Below are 19,563 nucleotides of genomic sequence, written 5' to 3'. Positions count from 1 at the left end.
CTCCCTCATTTTAAGCAGCGTTAAGGGGCGTGGGTCGCCCCTTTAATTCTTACTGTTTATCACAATGCTGTCCAAATGAGTCATTTCGCCCCTCGGTTTGCAGCTGCTGAGAAATGATTCACGGCTGCTGTCAGAGTTAAAATCATTTGTTCCAGGGGTGTCCTAAGTTTGTCAGTCACTCAGCTCAGCTTGTCTTGCTAAACATTTAGCAGAAACATTGAAAACAGACCCCCTGGAAGTAAAGCACCACATTAAATTGGCAATATAAAAGTTTTTAAAACCCTGTAAGAGCACTTGGTGGAGTGATATTACTTTTACATCCAAAAACACCACAGGGAATTCAGACTGTCAGAGCACTGATGTTTGGTTTGTGGAAAGGAGAGAAATCTATTCTGTGCATGTGTCGGCTGTGTTGGGATTGGAAATGAGACTTCATTAGTTTTGTAAGATGGATTTGGATGCATTTAGAGTTGCATGGAATGCTGGCATCTATAACTGTCTTCCTGTCTGCCTCATGATCTATGTGGCCTTAACCTTCTCCATATGCTAATACCTAGTTAGTATTCAATGCAGCGGATGAAAACATGTACATGGCATTGAATCATACTTTAATTAAGCTAACATGCGCATGACAGTATCATTAACTATTGAGACATAAAATACATACATATTTAATAGGTTCTTCAGAGGACTAAATCCCAATACATTCACATTTGTCCATCCATCCAACCAATAAAGCCTTCCAAGGGAAGCGGTTCATCCTGTAATACATTTTCTGATCATCCCCAACAAAGATGGCAATTTTATTTGTCATCCCATGCATCTGATGCCCTTGGTCCTTTGCCTCTGTGGCTGTATCCAGCTTCCGGGCACATTTTCAGAGCAATTTTACGAGTGATGATGGAGATGGAGGGTTGTGGTAATGATGGTGGACAGGCCAAATCTCAGCCACAGAGCAGGACTGGGTCTTACGAGCCAGGAATGCAGCAAGTATGTATGCCACAGGGACTAATCCTACACTGGTCCAGAATGATGAACACATATTAGTCAAAGGCCACCGACCAGGACATAACAGCAGTGCATAAATGGGGGATGGGCTGTGACACAGTGCCAGGTTACACTTCATGGCAGCAGTGTGGAGTATTTCTGCTGGCAGGAAGTTGTACCCTACAGGTAGGTAGCAGGTGTGGCTTTACATGCTGTATCCTCCCTTGAATTAAATGTCAAATGTTACTGTACATATGGTTGTGCACAGTGCAATTAATTGTATAGTGGAATCAGCAATGTTGCATACAGCTGCAGCACTGAAAACTGTGACATAGTAGTGATAAAGCTAATATAATTTTTTTCTCTCTCCCCCTCCTCCCTCTTTTCCTCCTCTGTGTCTCAACAGCAGCAGATGGTGAGGAACCAACTTCAGCAGGTGGGAAATTTTTATGCTTGGTAACGTGATTTCCTTTCATTTGTGTGTGTGTGTGTGTGTGTGTGTGTGTGAGGGAGGAAGGGAGAGAGCTTTTTCACTTTCTAAATCTTGGCCAAGCCCGGCCTTCCTTCATTACCACTAATTCCTGACTAATTCCTGTATGCCTGGTCAGCAGCACTTATGATTATATCATTTGGTAGTTCAGTTCATAAGACAGTCCTATTTAAACCTCTTCTAATAGTGTTACTCATGAGAAATATGTCGTCTTTGTCTGGTACAGAGTTTTGAGATTGTTTTCAGAACCTCACAGTCCAATTCAGTCCAGTGATTGCTTTTGCTTGATTGCTTTTCATTGTGAGTGAAATTTTCCGAATACCTGAATATTGAGCATAATTTCTAGGGCTGTTTTTGAAAATCATTCCCAGTATGTGTGAGTGTTAGCATTCTTTTATTTAAACTACAATGCATTGTATCCTTAAATGCATGCCATTAGTACCAGTCTGAATGTACAGTGTATATATTCCCTTAGGAGTGCTTTGAGTGTCTTGTGCTTCTGTTAGTGTTTGCATGTAATGGGTAATAAAGCAAAGATATGTGAATTATCATACAGAAACTTCCTTTTAACATCATCTTCCTTAGAGACCATATTTGGTATTCAGAAGTACGGCTTCTCATTATTGAAAGAACTAATGTAACAAGAGTTTTATTATAAAAGCAAGACCCCAGAAGACAACAGTAAACAAGAACCTGATTTATCTTCATCAGTGATGTAATTAAAATGTCACTTCACATCCTGGGGAGGTACAGCAACTGCATACAAACTTCCTAGTTGTCAGTTGCCTCAGCATCTAATTGTCTTTGTCTATGTTTCTTTCATTAATATTAATCTCTGCCGATTTATTTAAGATCAAATGGGTTAAAACAAAAATGACTTATTTAGATAACGCATAATGCCCCAGAAACCAAAGCAGTTTGCTGTGGCAAATGCTAACCTTAGAAGTTAAAGAAGTTAGTTAAAAAATAGAAACAAACACATGTATACACACACATGCATACATAATCTGAATATGCATTTGCTACAATAGACAAAACATGAAGCTTTTCAATTAAACTAAAAGTGAATAATGAGAAGATTAAATTCACACAAAATAAATAACATTTCAGTTAATAATTGAAACTGTGAACATACTGCAAAAGATTTTATAGTCATTTTAATGTATAAACATTCAGTCTAAATCTATTCGTTTGTGCTGCTTGCAAGAATAACTGTGATAAATCCTGTTGCCTTTTCAAAAGTCTTTTCAAAGCGTTTGTACACATTTCAGATAACAGAGAGAATGTGGTAAACGGCACAAGAAATAACTATCGTATCTGAAAATGACCTGAATTAGGTGTGACTTGTGACCACTGACCTGGAACTGGACTTAGAGAGAAAATAGGACAGGGTGATGTGGAAGGCCAAATTACTCATGACAGGTTTGAAGCATTTAGCATATCAGCTGCTATTTCACAGCCTTCATATCTTTAATCTACATATTCACACCCTTTGTCTCCACACAGAAAGGGGGCAATTCTTCGGCCTGTGTGGCCTCTATGTGTATCTCTGTGCCTACGTCCACGCTGATTTGATTGTATTGTAGTATAATCTGTGAACATTGGCCCACAATCTATGTGGCATCTGAAGCTACTATTAAAAGTGAAAGCTGAAAGTGAAAAAAACCTGCTTAGTGTTAAACATGACAGAATATTGGATTCCATTTTGTCCTCTGCCCCTGTGGAATAATAAAATCAAGGAAACTAGCAACATTTTATGTACATAATTGAGAGATTTATTTCTTTACATCCAGGAAAATCTGTTCATGTTGTAAGAAATGGACGTTCTTGATTACAATGAAAACACAAAGGACAAAGGTGTACCGTAACATTTTAGCTGCAGAAACTCCCACGGAGGAATAGCAAAGATAGCAATGATACATGTAGTGAGTTTTTTCTCTTAAATTTTATCTTGAATGCCAAAGTGTTAAATAAGCATCTTTTCTTACTAAATCTGATCATTGAGACGCACACAAATCTGCTCAGTAAAAAGCACATTTAAGTCTGTTTTGTCGTTTTTTTCATTTCATTAACAGGAAGTGATTTAAATGAGCAATGGTCTTTCATTTTGGTGGAAGAGACTCTTTACTCAAACATACACTTTAAGACAAATAACAAAAGGTTCCTCTGACTTCCATCCTCTCAGATGGTCACATGCTCAAAACTGTTAAGTGACTTTCAGCAGTATGAGCACATCATCTGCATAAGACAGTAGCTTAAGTAAAAAAAATTTATTTCTCTACATTGAGTATATCAGTATAACAATTAGAGACAAAGAAATACTGTGCTACAATAGCTTTTCTGTGGCCTACTTGCTCATTCATCTGAGAGAACTGTGTCCTCTGAAGCCCATTGTCCATTACAGTTCTTTCTCAGTATTGGCTTGATGTGTTTTGATGTGTCGCTGTATTTACTGTATATACCGAGACGCTATATTTTGTGCTTTCTGCATATATAAATTTGAAATGTGCTTAACCTGCTGTAATGTCTAGTATTTAGTATAGGGTAAATTAATATATCCTCTGCTTAAAGGACCTGAATTTAACCGTTTTGGTTTTCTGTCTGTGTGGAGTGTGTTTCATAGGCTGAACAATCTTACTTTAAAAAAATGCTTGGCATCACTCCATTAGAGCCACAGTGGTCCGGGTGTTGATAAAGCAAAGTTCCTTTTATGCTAACAGTGGACTGTGTTATGCAGGGTGCAGTTCTTTGTGGAGGGTCCATGAGAGCTCCAGCTTCCACTCACAAACAAAGCCCATTGCTAGGGCAGCACAGCACAACTCACATATATGCAGTGTTGTTTTGTTGCAGAGTCATGGATAACCTTAAATTAAACACAATAATGCTACAGGTGCCCCAACAAATACTAGAAATGCACAAGCCCCGTGGTTGCAGCATGTGCACTCAAAATACCGCGGATGCCACTGAGACCTTGGGAAGCATAATTGAGCCTTGAGGTTAAGTGGATAACTAACAGTGTCTTTGCATTACACAGAACAGTAGTTCTCCATTGAACAGGTTGGAGCCAGCCTCTGTCTGATGATCTCAAATCTTATTAAGTTACAGCCAGTTTCTTTTACCATACACAAGTTGGCATTGCTCACAAACATTACAATCAAGAAAATACCTTTTTTATAGCAGGCCTTTGGGAGGGAGGGACACAGCTCTGACATTTTCATGGCATTTAGTCTGACAAGACATCCTCCATTTCTGTCTTTCTCTGGATCTTCCAAGAATGATGCTGATCTTCAGTGTGACCTCCCTCCGTTTGGATATTTATTTGACATATGCCAAACCATTTTGTTTCTGTGCAATTCTTACTACATTAGATTCTAAGTGCATTTGTCTGACATTGTCAAATGCTGATGGGCTGGAATGGCACAGTGTCAAGGGCACCGGAGAATAGTAGGCCAAAGACTCACTAAAAGCATGAAAGTAAAGCGGCTCACACTGAGAGCACTGATGTAATATTAGGTGGTACAGTGCCAACTTTCATCAGCCGAGGTGAAGGATGGGTGCAGTGACCATGAGCTCGTGAACCAGTGAAGCCATCATAGGAAAAGAGGCTGGGTTAAAATAGATTTGACACAATTAGGCCATGTCAGATTTCTCTGTGATGTGGCCGGGTGCACATTCAGAGCTGAGGAGCTTCTATGCAAATTTCACTCTCGTCAGGCAGGTAAAATGTGCTTTTTTGAAAAAAGATTTTATAAAAAGTTAACAAGGTGGTTGACGGGCCGGCATGTCACTGTTAACTTGGCGCCGAATAAGGTGGAGAAATTGGAACTGAAACTCTGTGTCGACAATTTCATTTTCAGGGGCGTCATTTCAATTGTCATCTACTTAATCTCCCTGAAATAAAGGTGGGTGTAACTGGGGGGACTGTTGCTCAGAGCACCTGTCAGTGGAAGTCGTGTGCAGATGCTTGCTTGTCCAGTAAAAGTATTAGATAAAAGTCGCTTCCTTCACTGCTGCTGTGAATTGTTAGTTCAGTTGGGATCAGCCGACATCTTTATCAAGGAACGGGCAGTAATGCTTTGTCAGACCTCCTCATGACCCCAGACAAAGCAAGATGTCTTTCTTTTTTCCATGCATTCAGTTGCCCGTGAAATAGCTGTTATACTGCATCACATTGTTTTTTTTAATAGAGGAATGTTTTTTCTGAGTCTCTCTAATAGAAAACAAAGTGAACAACAGACTCAGTCCTTAATTATATGCCTCTTATAAAATCAAGTAAGTCTTAATACCTCAAGGCTCTCAGCTTCAATGGTGCATTGTAAATTTTAGTGTTGTAAATTATGATAATATATAAGGGTCTATGTCATAAGGTGCAGTGTAATGAAATTATAAGGCTATTAAAGGCGAATTTGCTCATACATTTGGAACGAGCTAATATTTGTGACAGCTGTCAGCGAAGATGTGAGAGCACATATGTAGCCTTAACCCCGAAAATGTCACGCGTTTAATGATTGATCGACAAGGAAGCAAAGCATGCTTTCCTGTGTTTAACCATTGGTCAGGTTTTCACAGCTGATTGATTGGACTCTCTTTGCGGCCCAGACTAAGGAATCACAGCGTCCGTGCCGGACACAACACAGGCTCACATCAATCACGGAGCGAGCGTCGGCTTGTACAGCAGAGCAGCAGCTGACATTCATACAAGAAGGCTGCCAACGTTTCCTCCAGACATGTGTCTCACAGACACGCATCACACAGCTTCCACGCAGAGTGAAGCGAGCATCCTCTTGACAGTCGGATGAGATCTCCTCAGATGACAAACAGTGTCCACTTCCTTGCCATTTTCTGGACAAAGCGGTCTGTTTCTCCTTGGATGTGTTTTGGCATCCACTCACGCTTGCTGCTTCCATCATGCCTGTCATTTCCTTTATGCATTTATGCTTTACTGAAATTGTATTCCTTTAAATCTTAAAAGAACACCTTATTTCCGAAAGTGGAAATAAATAAGTGGAAAACATCGTGCCACTGTTTGTTGAAAGCCTTGAATCTATAAATGGATCCATCCATCCATCCATCCATCCATCGTCAACCGCTTATCCTGCCTACAGGGTCGTGGGGGGCTGGAGCCAATCCCGGCTGACATCGGGCAAAAGGCAGGGTACACCCTGGACAAGTCGCCAGTCCATCGCAGGGCTCTATAAATAGATATATATTTCTAACTTGTCAGGAAGTTAGAAGCAGATTTTTTAGTCCAACAGCCACAGATTTATATTTACATATGCAGATTTTTTTGTTTATTTCTTTTTAGCAATAGCAAGACTTTGTGTTTTTGTATTGACACATTAGTTCGCATTTGCTCAGTAGAATCGTTTTTGATATAATATGCTGAGTGGAACTGGATTTTTGTGTGTGTATGTGTGTGTGCTAATGTAACTGTGTCATTTGACGCTGACTCACAACATTGCTGCAGTCCATCAGGTTTTGGCTTTTTTCAACACACGGGTGTAAAAGTATGCAGTGTTTCCCTCATGTTGAATTCGCCTGGGTTTAGAATTGTCGCCCAGTAAATCATTCTTTTTGAGAAATTGCTTTGTAATGTTTTGGAGCCTTTTACATCTAAAAAACAAAAAACAAATGTAAGATAAAATGCACACTTTGTCTCTTTGTATCACTCTCACATACTCACTTTGACTCTCTCTCTCTCTCTCTCTCTCTCTGCCTCCTTCCCTCCCAGATTTCTTGCTGCGTTATGCACCCTCCATTAGGGAAGCTGTCAGCAAGCCTTGGTGCGACTATAGATCGCCATGTCAAAACTGCCCTGAAACCTGTCACCCCCCCTTCCCCTGAGAGAGCAGGGCCTCTGTGAAAGCTATTATACGTTCTTCTGTTCAACTGATTAGCTACCGCTCTCATTATTACTGATACAGGTCCTGGCTTTGAAATGGCACGACTTCGATAGGATTAACTCGTTTGTAATTCATATCCAGAGGCCTACTCATTTCAACAAGAGAACAATTACAAACTTGCTAGTGGTGTTTATTTATTTATTTCCTTTTGCTGAGTTCATGTTCAGCCTACACATTTGCTGGGTTGGAGCTGGTCTTAAATGGTTGAGCACATGATGTAGTATACAATCCAAGGCCGCACCTGTTTACTTGACATTGTAGAATTTTGTGCTCATATCTGGTGATTTGTCAAATTGACTTAAGAGGGCATGATAGTCTCACCCTTGAGACTTCTTCTTGTTGCGTATCACTTAAAATGAAGTAATACCTGTCAGAGCACAGTTTACCTGTCAATGGTAAGGTATGACTGTAAAAGGACTAGAATAGAAATTGCATCAGGAGAGAGGAAGCTTAAAAAAACTGGCTCGCAAAAGCAAATTTGTTTTGCTCCTTCCGGTTCTTCTGTCAACACGAGCTTAGTACTGACCATAAGTTATCACAGAAACCACCAGACTTTCTTTTCACATCAGTCATTTAATGGTCAACATGCACTGAGGTTTAGTCAAGTCTGCATTAGCATCCAATGGGAGACATCTAAAGTTTTCCCATACAATCTCAGTCCACAAAGTTTTGACAGCCCTCTGCAGTTGTACAGCTCAATGTTTAAAAGATGAGACAGCTATTGGCAGGCCCTTGAGTTATGAAACCAATAACCCCTGCGTCAAGGCCTCGCCATTTACATTTGGCCCCATGTAGCAGGTTAGTCCGAGAAAGATTGCAGTAATATGGCACCATGTTGTGGGCACTGCCAGTGAAGTAATTCGTTGCTGTGAAATTATTGCCATTGGTGCCAAAGAGATCAAATAAAATGTAAATTATGAGGAGAATAAATAGAAAAAAATTCAAAAAAAAAAAAAACCCTCACAAAAGAAAAAGTCCTCCAACTGAGTTATTAATCATTATCAGCATAACTTTAAGGCTTTTTTGTTGTTGTTTCACAGGAGTTCTTTATTTTGTTTGTTAAATCCCCAAAGCTTGAATTCACTAGTGGCTCTGCAAAGCTTCCCAGTGTTCACTTCACCCAAATATTAAAGAAAGAAAACAATGGTAATTAAAGCTGCAAGCAGCGTGGAACAAGCCCTCGCCCCCTTGTGCGCCTCGGGTGGAGCGACAGCTTGAGTCTCTACACAGCAGGCCTGCTGACACGGCACTGAAGTTAACACTGCACATGTTACACAGGTGAAGTGTGGAAATTATTTGTGTTTGACATGTCAGTTACTTATTCAATTCAAAGTGGCTGACTTCTTGTTGGTGTTTAGGATACAGCCCACAAAAAACATCTTCCTGTTTCATGGTGAATAATTACTCACCAAGGCAACAGCTTTTGACAGGAACTTTGAGATGGATGTGGTCAACCTGCTATGAGGAGCATATATGTCTCACTATGGACATCATCCTCCAAGGTACTATAAGGGCTAAAATTATAAATGAGGCATAAGAAATAAAGTTTGAACCATGTCCTTTCCGGATGCCAGTAAGTGGCGCTATCACTATGACTGGATATTGGCATGTAAGTCACAAGTAAACAAGAGGTTTACTTGTGATTTTTAGGATAGATCTGGCCATGTCTAGTCCATTTACATGTTACTTACTTTTTCATGGCGAAACATCATCAAAATTCAATGCCACACCATGGCCATGTTTTAGCATTCAAAAAAAACGCTTCGCAATTTAACTTTTATTTATTTATAAATTTATAAATTTAATTTAAAATTTAAATCGCAAGGCTCTTAAGATTGTGCTGCACACATTTGAAGTTGATCGGGTTAAAGCTCTGGGAGGAGTTTGTTAAAGTACAGAGAATGTAAATGGGGTAAAACTTCATAAATAATTCAAAATGGCTGACTTCCTGTTGGGTTTAGGGTATGGCTCCAAGAGAGCTATTTTTAAGTCTAGAGATGATACATCGGTCTCTCACATTTCGTAAAGCTAGGTAAAATGTATGGTGGGGGCAACCACGCTCCCAAACCATATCAGCCAATACAAAACAACCCCTCTGAGGAGTGTGCCAAGTCTCGTGAGGGTTTGACTAGCCATGTGACAGCTTAAAAGGCTTTAGGCGGCGCTATAGGGCCAATATGCAACCCTCAATCTTAAAAATGACATCAAATCGAAACATTACCAGTTCGAGACAGGTTGCAAAGTTTTTGCTCTTTGTGCATTTTAAAAGGCCTCAAATATCTGTTTAAAAAATTTTAAATGATGACGGAATTGCAAAATGCCTCACTTCCTTTTTGGTAAAATCCTGTAAAAGAAACGGAAATGTGTTCTTTATAATGACAGCAGCTATGACCTGCGTTTGGTGGTACTATAGAGCTCCCTGGCCATGCCCAGGCCCAATCACTACAGAACGTTGCAATTTTCACCAGGTCTTACGCATGTGCAAATTTTCATAAGGGTTCGATTATCCTAAGACCACGAAAAATGTGTTTCCGAGGGAGAATAATAATAATAATAACAATCCTAGCAAAAACTATAGGTTCCTTGCACTTTCATGCTAGGACACCGTTGGTGCCCTTGCACCTTTGTGCTTGGGCGCTAATGATGAATGCTGCACACAAAGCAGGAATACACGTGCTTAGTTGAAATGAATATGAATTCCCTTGCAAATTAGTGTTTGGCACATGAGAGCCTTTTCTGCACCGGGCTGCACTGACTTTTGCAGGGTACAAAAGCACCCTTTGATTTTCAGTAGGAATGCTGAACAGAGATGTAATCTCTGTGGTGTGGAACGGCAACATGTGGAAACTTTTATTATGTAGACCAGTATTCAAATTGAATGGAGGCAGGGGCGTTTCTAGGAGGGGCTAAGCCAAGACCATCTGGGGCTGACGTCAAGGTGTTTGTGTTTGCAGAGCGGTCCCTGCTGTTCTGCCTGGAACACCACTGCATAAATTTCATTTAATTTTACTGCATTGACTATTGCTGTTTACTGTGTTGTTTGCATGTTCTCTTGTGTTGCTTGCTGACCTTAGAACTTAAATCAGCGACTAATAAAATTGAATATACTGTATACAACATACTACAGATAAGGTAACTACAGTACTTATCAGTTGGCAAACAGGGAGGATGCAAAAATGATGACAGACCCAGTGCATCACAAAACTGGTATTTACCATGGAGCTATTAGTACTATCTATGGCAGGGGTGTCAAACTCATTTTCACCAAGGGCCACATAAGCATTATGGTTACCCTCAAAGGGTCAGTTGCAACTGTAAGACTATATAAACGTAACTACTCCTTAACATATTGTTAAATAACTAAATAAACTAAATAAATGTCTCTTTATATGATTATGTATTCAAGTTAAGGACATTTATCAGATGTAAAAATATAGCTTTAGTTAGAAAAAAGTAAGAAAATTTCTCTGCGTTATTATAACATAAATAAATAAATTTATCAGATTTAAAAACCCTCATTACTCCATCAATCAAAGATCAAACATTTCAAGTAAATAACAAAGACAAATGTCATCAAGAATAAGCTTAACATAACAGTAACTTTTCACTTTTTCACAGTCCAGAGCTGCAGAACCATGGTAAAACAAATAGTTGTGAGCTGCTAATAACATGAGGGACAGATGTGGCATTTGATAAAACAAATAGTCCGGCTGCACACAGCCTTGCAGAGGGCATGCATCCAAATAATGAGAGATAGCTTGATCACCTGGAAAAATGCAGATATGGGCTACTGTAGCCTAAGCCTAGTTCACACTGCATGATTTTTTGCCCGATTTGCTGCTCGGCGACCGCCGGGCTGTGATTGGGAGTAAATCAGCGGTTGATCTGCAGTTGCCAGTCGTTGTGTGTGAACTACTGAACAACGCATCAAAACGTCTCCCCGACACATTTCTGACACATCGCAGATATCTGCCAGATATCTAGCATGCCAAATATCTGGAAGAGTCAGCTGACTTGACATCCACATCCAGCCAATGAAAGCAGGTAGCTGGCAGAGCAGTCAGCTACTTTTTCACCGCAAAACACTTTTTACTCACCTCCAGCTCGCTCTGTAGCTCAGACAATCCCTGCTACCTCAGTGTGCTAATCCATTCTTTCACCCAGATTCTTTGTCTTTATAATTGCTGTTTTTATAATAAGAAACAGCTGTTTTGTCTGTATGTTCGCGTCATTTCCCGTTTGACATTTCACGTGTATTTTCTTGCCAAAACGTGGTTTGGAGACCAGCGTCGGGTGACAGAGCCGTTGTCAGCTCTTGTAGTCTGTGACCCCCTGTCACCGATCAGTAACGTAGTGTGAACGCCACAACGACTTCAAGACTCCCGTCACAAGGCAAGTTGTGTAGTGTGAACGGAAAACTACCGTAGTGGGTGTGGAAACATCGCAATCTAGTGTCGGGATGCCGTCACTTCTCGGGTCACAAAATTGACATGCATTGTGGGAGATGTAGTTTATGGTAGTATGTAGTTTATGTTTTATTTTAGGACAATCATTAATTTTTAAAGCTTTCGCGGACCACATAAAATGACGTGGCCGCCTGCGGGCCTTGAGTTTGATGGAATCCACAGAATCTCTAGCAAACTCAAGCAGTTACAGCCTCTGACAGACAGGGATGTTTTTTGTCTCCCTTTTTTACTATACAACTTTTTTTTACACTTTATAGTAAATGCTCTGTATTTGTATAGCGCCTTTCTAGTCTTTTCGACCACTCAAAGCGCTTTTACACTACATCTGCATTCACCAGTCACACACATTCATACACTGAGCCTAAGTGCTCAAACGGAAACTAACATTCACACTCACTCATATAGCGGAATAGCCGCCAGGGGCAAATCGGGGTTCAGTATCTTGCCCAAGGACACTTCGACACGCAACCAGGGGGAGCCAGGGATTGAACCGCCGACCTTCCGATTAACTGCCAACCCGCTCTACCTCCTGAGCCACAGCCGCCCCAGTAGTGTCCTTGACTTTGTGAAAAGCGCTTTCAAATTCAAATTGGTTCAAATGTATTGTGATTATTGTGACACTCAAAGTATTATGAATAGTTACCTTACCATCTATTTTATTATATTTTTTCTTACATTCTATATTTTATGACTAGAACTCTTATTGCTGAGTTGACCTGTTCTTGTCCAAATCTGTTCTTTGTAACCCCCACCCCCCCAGCACACACACACACACACACACACACACACACACACACACACACACAGAGCAGGGAGGCCACAGCAGACAGGATGACGTGTCCATGAAAGAAAGGAAATGTTTTCACACCTATTTTCATTATGAAACAAAAAAATACAATCATACACCTTCTGAATTCAAGTTACTCTCTAACACAGAACTAAGACCAGCTTAGTTGCCTTGTCACTCGTTGTACATATTCTCATTAAATGGCCAAATTTAATGGCAAGTAATTATCTCCTGGTGATGAGTTTGTGTACTGGAAGGCCACAGGGTCTTGTCTTTAAAAAAAAAAAAAATATATATATATATATCATTAAAGGCACATGAATTCTTCTTAATCTTACAGTTTTTATGTTGAATTCAGAGCACCTTGAGCATTAAAATGAATACTGTAGCCAAGATTATGTTGACTTTTTTATTCCTGTATTTTTATTTAAAGCAAACATTATTTTTGAATATTTAAAAGGATGTGTGATAATGTAGCTCTCTGCAGTGTCCAGGCCACTATACTGCACCTTCTGTTATTTAAAGAATAAATATCAGCACCGATGGCTGAAGGGCAGTGAGCCTCTGCATCATTCCCAGCGGAGCAAGAAACGTCTATGCAGTCACTCAAGCAAACGCTATTTTTGTATATCATTTAGTTGTATTTATTTCAAAGAAAACACTTGTTTTTTTTGTAACAAATAACCTACTATTATTATTATAACTTACTATTTTGTCAATGGGCATCTGGGGGATCACAGTTTTTCTGTTTTAAATTCAAGTGATTCCCCACAGTATGCAGATGACCAAAATCTGGATAAGCAATTCATTCCCCCCCCTGCACTGTGTGTGTGTGTGTGTGTGTGTGTGTGTATGTGTGTGTGTGTGTGTGTGTGTGTACTGGCACTTATGCTTTTCTGTGTATATACTGTAGGTGATAGTACTCTACCTTGCAGCTTGTCTGTGCTCTCCATCCTCTCTGTGTTGCCTCCCTGGAGTGGACATACAATGATTTTAGATGCTGCCTTGGGCTGCCATCCAGACCGCAGAGACCAGCAGCAGTCACTGAAAACCAGCCTCTTCCCACTTCCCAAACCTTTTTCACTCTACATTTTCAAGTGTTCAAATGCACAGGCCAAATACACTTCACCTTTTTTTCTTAAATCATTGGCTTCGTAAGGTTGTGTAATGTTTTGTGTCACTGTTGGCATGGCAGTATTCATTTTATTCATGCACACACTGAAAAACAGTGTGCCACACCAGAGAGAATGAGTTGCATAGAACACTGTGTAATTGTATACAGAGTAAAAGTGAAAGATGTAGCCCATTATAACTTGCTGTCTTACCACACTGTTTTAATATTGGCACAAAACAGACTTCTTAACAGTATTGTCCTCTCTTACCATGCAGGCCCTTGCCATCCAAACCCTTGCCACAACAGAGGAACATGTGAGATCAGTGAGACCTACAGGGGCGACACCTTCATTGGTTACGTCTGCAAGTGTCCACCAGGCTTCAGTGGAGTTCACTGCCAACACAGTAAGTTGGACCATTCTCTTCTGTGCTTCTTTAAAGAACCTCGAAACACTTGATAATGATAATGATCATAAAATAGAACATCAAATCAAAGATTTTGTGAGGTTGTGGAAACCTTTCCATGAAATATGATCTGACTGTTTGATCTGAAAGATTAGCCAACACAAATAATGACCTTGAGTAGTGAAGAATGTTGAACAGCTGACAGGAAATAAATTGCTGTTCAAAGGACGAGTTCAGCAAAATGATAGTGGAAATGTTAGAGAAAAGAAATGCTGACTTGCTTTCTTTTGTTGAGCATGCTGTTAATAAAGGTTAGTGTCAGAAGGTTTTTGCTGCCTATAAGATAATACTTTCTGTTAGAACAGTAGCATTGTTCTCAACCCCAGTGCAATTTATGCTCTATCTTTAAACAGACTTTCTGAACTCTGAAGCCTCTAACGCCCTGAAACTGGGCACAAGGGTAATCACTAATGCAACTGTGAGTTACCAGCGCATGTGGGTATAACCAACACCAGCAGTTGGACCTGTACTACTCGGTTTGCACCATTATGTAATTAGAGGTCTTACAACATTTTACATCGTAAGAAGGCAAAATAACTGGAAATCAGCAACATTCAAAACAGCAGAAACATCTATTGATTATTGTTGCCAAGCTTTGTCCAGCCCTCTCTCCTGAAATAGCGCTACAAACAACTGAGCTGCTTCACTTGATAACTGTTCACTGCAACAACAAGGAGTTGCCAGAGTGAACTGTTTTGACATTTCCAAAAGTTTACTCCCGCCCCCCCCACCCCGTTTCACTTTTAAGTATTTGGTTGGGTCATGGCTTGTTTGTGTCAATATTACCTGCAGTGCCATATACCAAATGAGTCTGTTTTTAAGTTAATGTGTCAATTTATTTGAAGAGGAAAGTATGTCTAATAACACGTGGAATCAACATCAGCTAGCCAGCAATAGAAATACAAAAGTATAATACATTCAAATCTTGCCTTAAAATCCTTCTAAATTTTGAATAGATCCCAGGGTTTGGATATAGCACGTAGCTTTTTCTGCAAGTGCTAACTAAATCTTGCTAAATCCTCCAGTATGATATATAGGCCAAGTCCTGTGGCTGCCCTGCCTGTGTGTGTGCTTGACTGAGCATTGCATTAGGCTGCACTACACAGTTGTCCTTCATCGCAGGTGTGCTTGTAAGTAATGGATTTAATGTATCAACTGTGTGGTGAGATGGATCATTGCTGGTTTGAAAGAGAAAGAGGGATAGACACACAGAGACAAAGTGAGATGTTAACCAGTACTCGAAGAAACTATTTATATGTGTCTCATAATTCTGCCACACTTACACCAAGGTTAAACAAGACAAGCAATTTAGTGGTAAACCGAAAAAAAAAGAAAGGAGCATTTATTTGGGGACAGTCAGTGTCAGTCATTATTTATTTGTTTCTACATCGCTGTTTGTTTTCCTTATTTTATGAAAATGTACAAAACATAAAAGGAAATGAAGCGAGTCACTATATCGACGGTATGTCATTGTGTTTGTCTACAGCCAGAATTCTGAGCAGTTGGCTAGCATTCATGTCATAATTCAGTTATTGTTTCCTATTAAGCCTTTAGGGTGGTGAGAAACTGATTCGATATGGGCTGAATACACATTAATGTCTGCCAATTTTTCTCACGGTCATTACAGATGAATGCAAGAGAGTGGGTATGAAAAAGAGAGAGAGAGAGGAGCAATTTTGTATCTGAAGACATTAATAATCAAATCTAGCGTCTGGATAATTCCTGCAGTTAAATGATAGAGGCATATAAATAATTGTCCGTTTAGAATGACAGCATAGCTGGCTTTGTTATGGTATGGTGCTGGCTTTTAATGGATTGAAGAAAAGGATCAAAATGAGAAAATAATGGGGTCTGGGAATTCCGTAGGATACATGAAACAACCCAAAAACAAGGAGTGTTTTAGCCTTGCTGAGCAATTCTTAATGTGTGTGTTATTTTAATGCTTATCACCCAATTTGATGGACAGATAATACTGCTGATGAGAGTTCAAGCCTGTACATAATGTTTTGGTATCGCATCTGTCGATATTATGGATTCATCAATACATGCATTAGTCTTTTCGTTAATAAGCTCACAGCTGTTGCAACAGAATGGATGTCTCTTGCTTGGAAACATTTCTTGTCATTATTAAATATTACACCAAGTCCTTAAAGGAACAAACCTTTCCAACAGCATATTATTAAAGAGTATTTACAGAAAGCTTTTTTAAGTTGGATTCAGGATTAAATCATATTGTAGAATTAGCCTGTATCTTATGTGATATTGAAATAATCGATTCCAGTGTTTTATATCTTTTTATGTACTTGTTTACAGATGTAACATAATGTATGTGTAGGCCGGCCCTGGCTTTTTACTGTTGCTTTTACTATCTCCGTCAGAGCCAAATCCAATTTCACACCTTTGAACGCTATCCTATGCACCGCATATCCTGCTTGTGGACCATTTTTATGAAGCACAGTCAGGAATGATGTTGTACATGGACAGGTGGGATAAGTGCAAGCTATTTTAAACTTTTTTGATGGGCAAATACTGTACTGTATGAATTCGATGTCTTTTTTTGTGGGTGTGTGTTTTTTTTATTTTTACAACACAGCTGTCAGTGAGTCAACTTAAGGTGTTGAGATTTCCATATTCAGGGCAGATGTCAAATAATCACAGCTAAAGGTGATGGCAGTGTGAAGACGCAGCGAGCTTTAAAGTTAGTTTCAATTTTTATGCAGAATAGATATAGAATCTCACAGTATCTTGTTTCTACCATTTAAGAAATAGCTTAACTGTTAAATTCCAAAGTGCTCTTTTGCACTTTGCATTAATAAAGTGCTCGTGCTGATTTGAGTTTTCACCCCATAGCATCGAATTTAAGGTTTTACTTAAGTTTTAACGATTTTAAATCAGTTTTACCAAGTCTAAGTCTCAAAACTGGGGTTAACTTGGAGCTAGTGTCACCACTTTTATTATAAGCACCCTTATTATCAGAGAGTCATTCATCTTTCGAATAGTGCGGTGTCACATCCCTGTGGTGACAAGAGAACAAGTGCCACATTATTGGGCATGTAGCCAAACGTTGTAATGAACTGTCACAGCAGGAAGATTGGGACTGATTGCCTCAGTCGTCATGAGGTTGCAGATCATTTTCAGGGAACACGTACTCTAGTCTATCAAGGACAAATGAAAAATAAACTGTTGGGATTTTTATTGTAAGAGCACAAAATTTGCTTTAATGTTTCACCATAAACAGCCTTATGTAACTAGCCCACCTTGTGATGATTGAACAACATATTTGAATTTGATGCCCTAATACTAGATCATATCTTGGAAAGTTGGCAGATCAGATGCTCCTTCTTCTTTACTCTCTTTCAAAGAAGTGGATTTAGTCTTATTCCTTTAAGCTCTCACTCGGTGACACTGCGCTGGATATAGAGCACACTACAAATCACAGAGAAAATTAAAGCTAATCGATTATGCAGGAACGTATACAAGCACTGTAAATTTAATTTGTCTCTTAGATGACTGGGGTCCACTTTCTAACTCTGTCTCTTTCCATCCCTCCATAGCCTGTGAGTCCTTTGAGCAGATTCCACCTTGCTCTTTGATCAATATGCATCTTTGCCTTTCTCTCTAACACACAGTAGCAGGGCAGGATTGATTGAGGCTAAATGTAGGATGTGTGAGATTTTTTGAAAGCGTGGCCCCGTATTTGATCGTGTATTGACAGTTGCTGTATTAGCCCTGCTGCCTGCCCAGCTTCTCTCCACAGGATAATCAGCCAGTGTTTATAGCTGTGGCCTGATGTAAAGCCGCAAGGAGCCATTACTGTTTTTCGATTCACCTGGGACAGATCACAAACTGCCTTTCATCAGCACAAGAGAGAGAAAGAGACTCCGTAGGGATTTGCTCTGTGCTTACTCTTTGGTACCACATTTAGGACTGCCTTAGTGACCTGTTCGGTGTGTTTTGCAGCTGGTGTGGAGGTTTCCAGTGGTGCTCAGATTTCCTTTTCTTGTTTATTTTTTTACTCATCATTGTCTCTCTCAGCCCTCTGACTCCTCTCCTTCACGTGGATTTTTATGGAAAGTGAGCAAGATAAATAGAGATCTGACTCATTTTCCACCTTCATCTGTTTGTTGTGCTCTATTTACTGGTTAAGAGTAAGATGATGCCATAGACAATAGCACTGCAGCCCGAGGCAGCATGAATGAGTATCAAAAGGACAGTGGTTATATTCATCGTAACCCTTAAACATTTGACTACAACAATAGACTCTGTTTGTCAGGCACACGGCAGAGGCAGAGGTCCAACAGTTTCTTCCAGCACCCCGTCCGCCCCTGTGAACACCCACCACTTCACTTTACTGCCACACCTCTGAGTGGTTACCTGCGCCTCTTCAAGCGAAAAATGACTTGCCCTTCTCAAACCTGCCACTGCCTCACAGGAGGTGACTTTGTAGCGGGGGATCTACAGTCTGTCGTGATGGCAGGGAGAGAAAGCGAGGGAGGGAGGGAGGGATGGAGCTTTTGTTAGCATATCTTCCGCTCCTCCCATGGAGGCCACTGAGAGAAGACAGTGGGAGAGATTGGTGGGCTGGTGGTTTTCTGCTCCCTCTCACCATGATTGAAGCACTTGTTATCTCCTTCTAACTGTGAGGCTGCACTGTTAAAGTCACTCCAGCAAAGATCACGATGAAGCATCTCCTTTTGTAGCTGCTCTTAAATGTAAATGGCATCTTGTTGCCGCTTAAAAATTCCAAAACCTTTCAATTAGCAATTGAAATGTCCTTTTCTAGTGTTTTTTGAAAAATCATTCTTATATTCTTTAAACATTGATATATCGATCTCGAAAGAAAAAAGAAAGTCAAGCTATTAAATGGTTAAATTAATATCTATGAGCATGTATCAAAATCAGTTATTTGCCGGACCTATAAATATACCGGGAGTTTCCGCCTTATCAACAATGTTAGGACCATCATTTCTGGAGCTGCTCCTCTGGGTGTGGACTAAATGAGTGTTTGTTTGCTCCTTCTGTTCATAGTTATTTTGTAGAAATGATAACAGTTCTGAACCAGAAAATGGACCCATATTTCCAACAAATGATCCTGCAAATTGCCACTGTGTCCACAAAATCAGCTTCCTATTCATCTCAGTGGTGAAGCACCACAAAGTGCTATTGCTATTTTGTTTATAGCTCCGGGGGGGAAAGTTGTTCATATACAGAAATCCACTAACTGTCTTAGATCACATGAGCAGTATAGCTGAATTTTGTTTTAGGGAAGCTTTTCACTTGGAGTTTTAAGAAATTAAATTCTCGGGGCAGGCTTAGCTAACTGGATTAAGATTGATTTAAGTACAGCTATAA

The 19,563-nt window shown here is 39.9% G+C and overlaps 1 protein-coding gene across 2 annotated transcripts in view; it reads left to right on the top strand.

Annotated features, from left to right (window-relative positions):
- Nucleotides 1-19,563, top strand: part of LOC123960406 (EGF-like repeat and discoidin I-like domain-containing protein 3) — a 124,005-nt gene that overhangs the window by 29,168 nt on the left and 75,274 nt on the right. The window contains exons 2-3 of one of the 2 annotated variants that reach the window (XM_046035111.1): nucleotides 1,397-1,423; nucleotides 14,023-14,151. In XM_046035111.1, the coding sequence (XP_045891067.1) occupies nucleotides 1,397-1,423; nucleotides 14,023-14,151 (156 nt within the window). Of the gene's footprint in view, nucleotides 1-1,393; nucleotides 1,424-14,022; nucleotides 14,152-19,563 lie in introns of both variants that reach the window. The other variant, XM_046035110.1, reaches the window with a different exon arrangement.

Source organism: Micropterus dolomieu, linkage group LG21, assembly GCF_021292245.1.
Source record: "Micropterus dolomieu isolate WLL.071019.BEF.003 ecotype Adirondacks linkage group LG21, ASM2129224v1, whole genome shotgun sequence".
In the NCBI taxonomy this organism is placed as follows: Eukaryota; Metazoa; Chordata; class Actinopteri; order Centrarchiformes; family Centrarchidae; genus Micropterus; species Micropterus dolomieu.
This window is presented reverse-complemented; position numbering and strand designations above follow the sequence as displayed.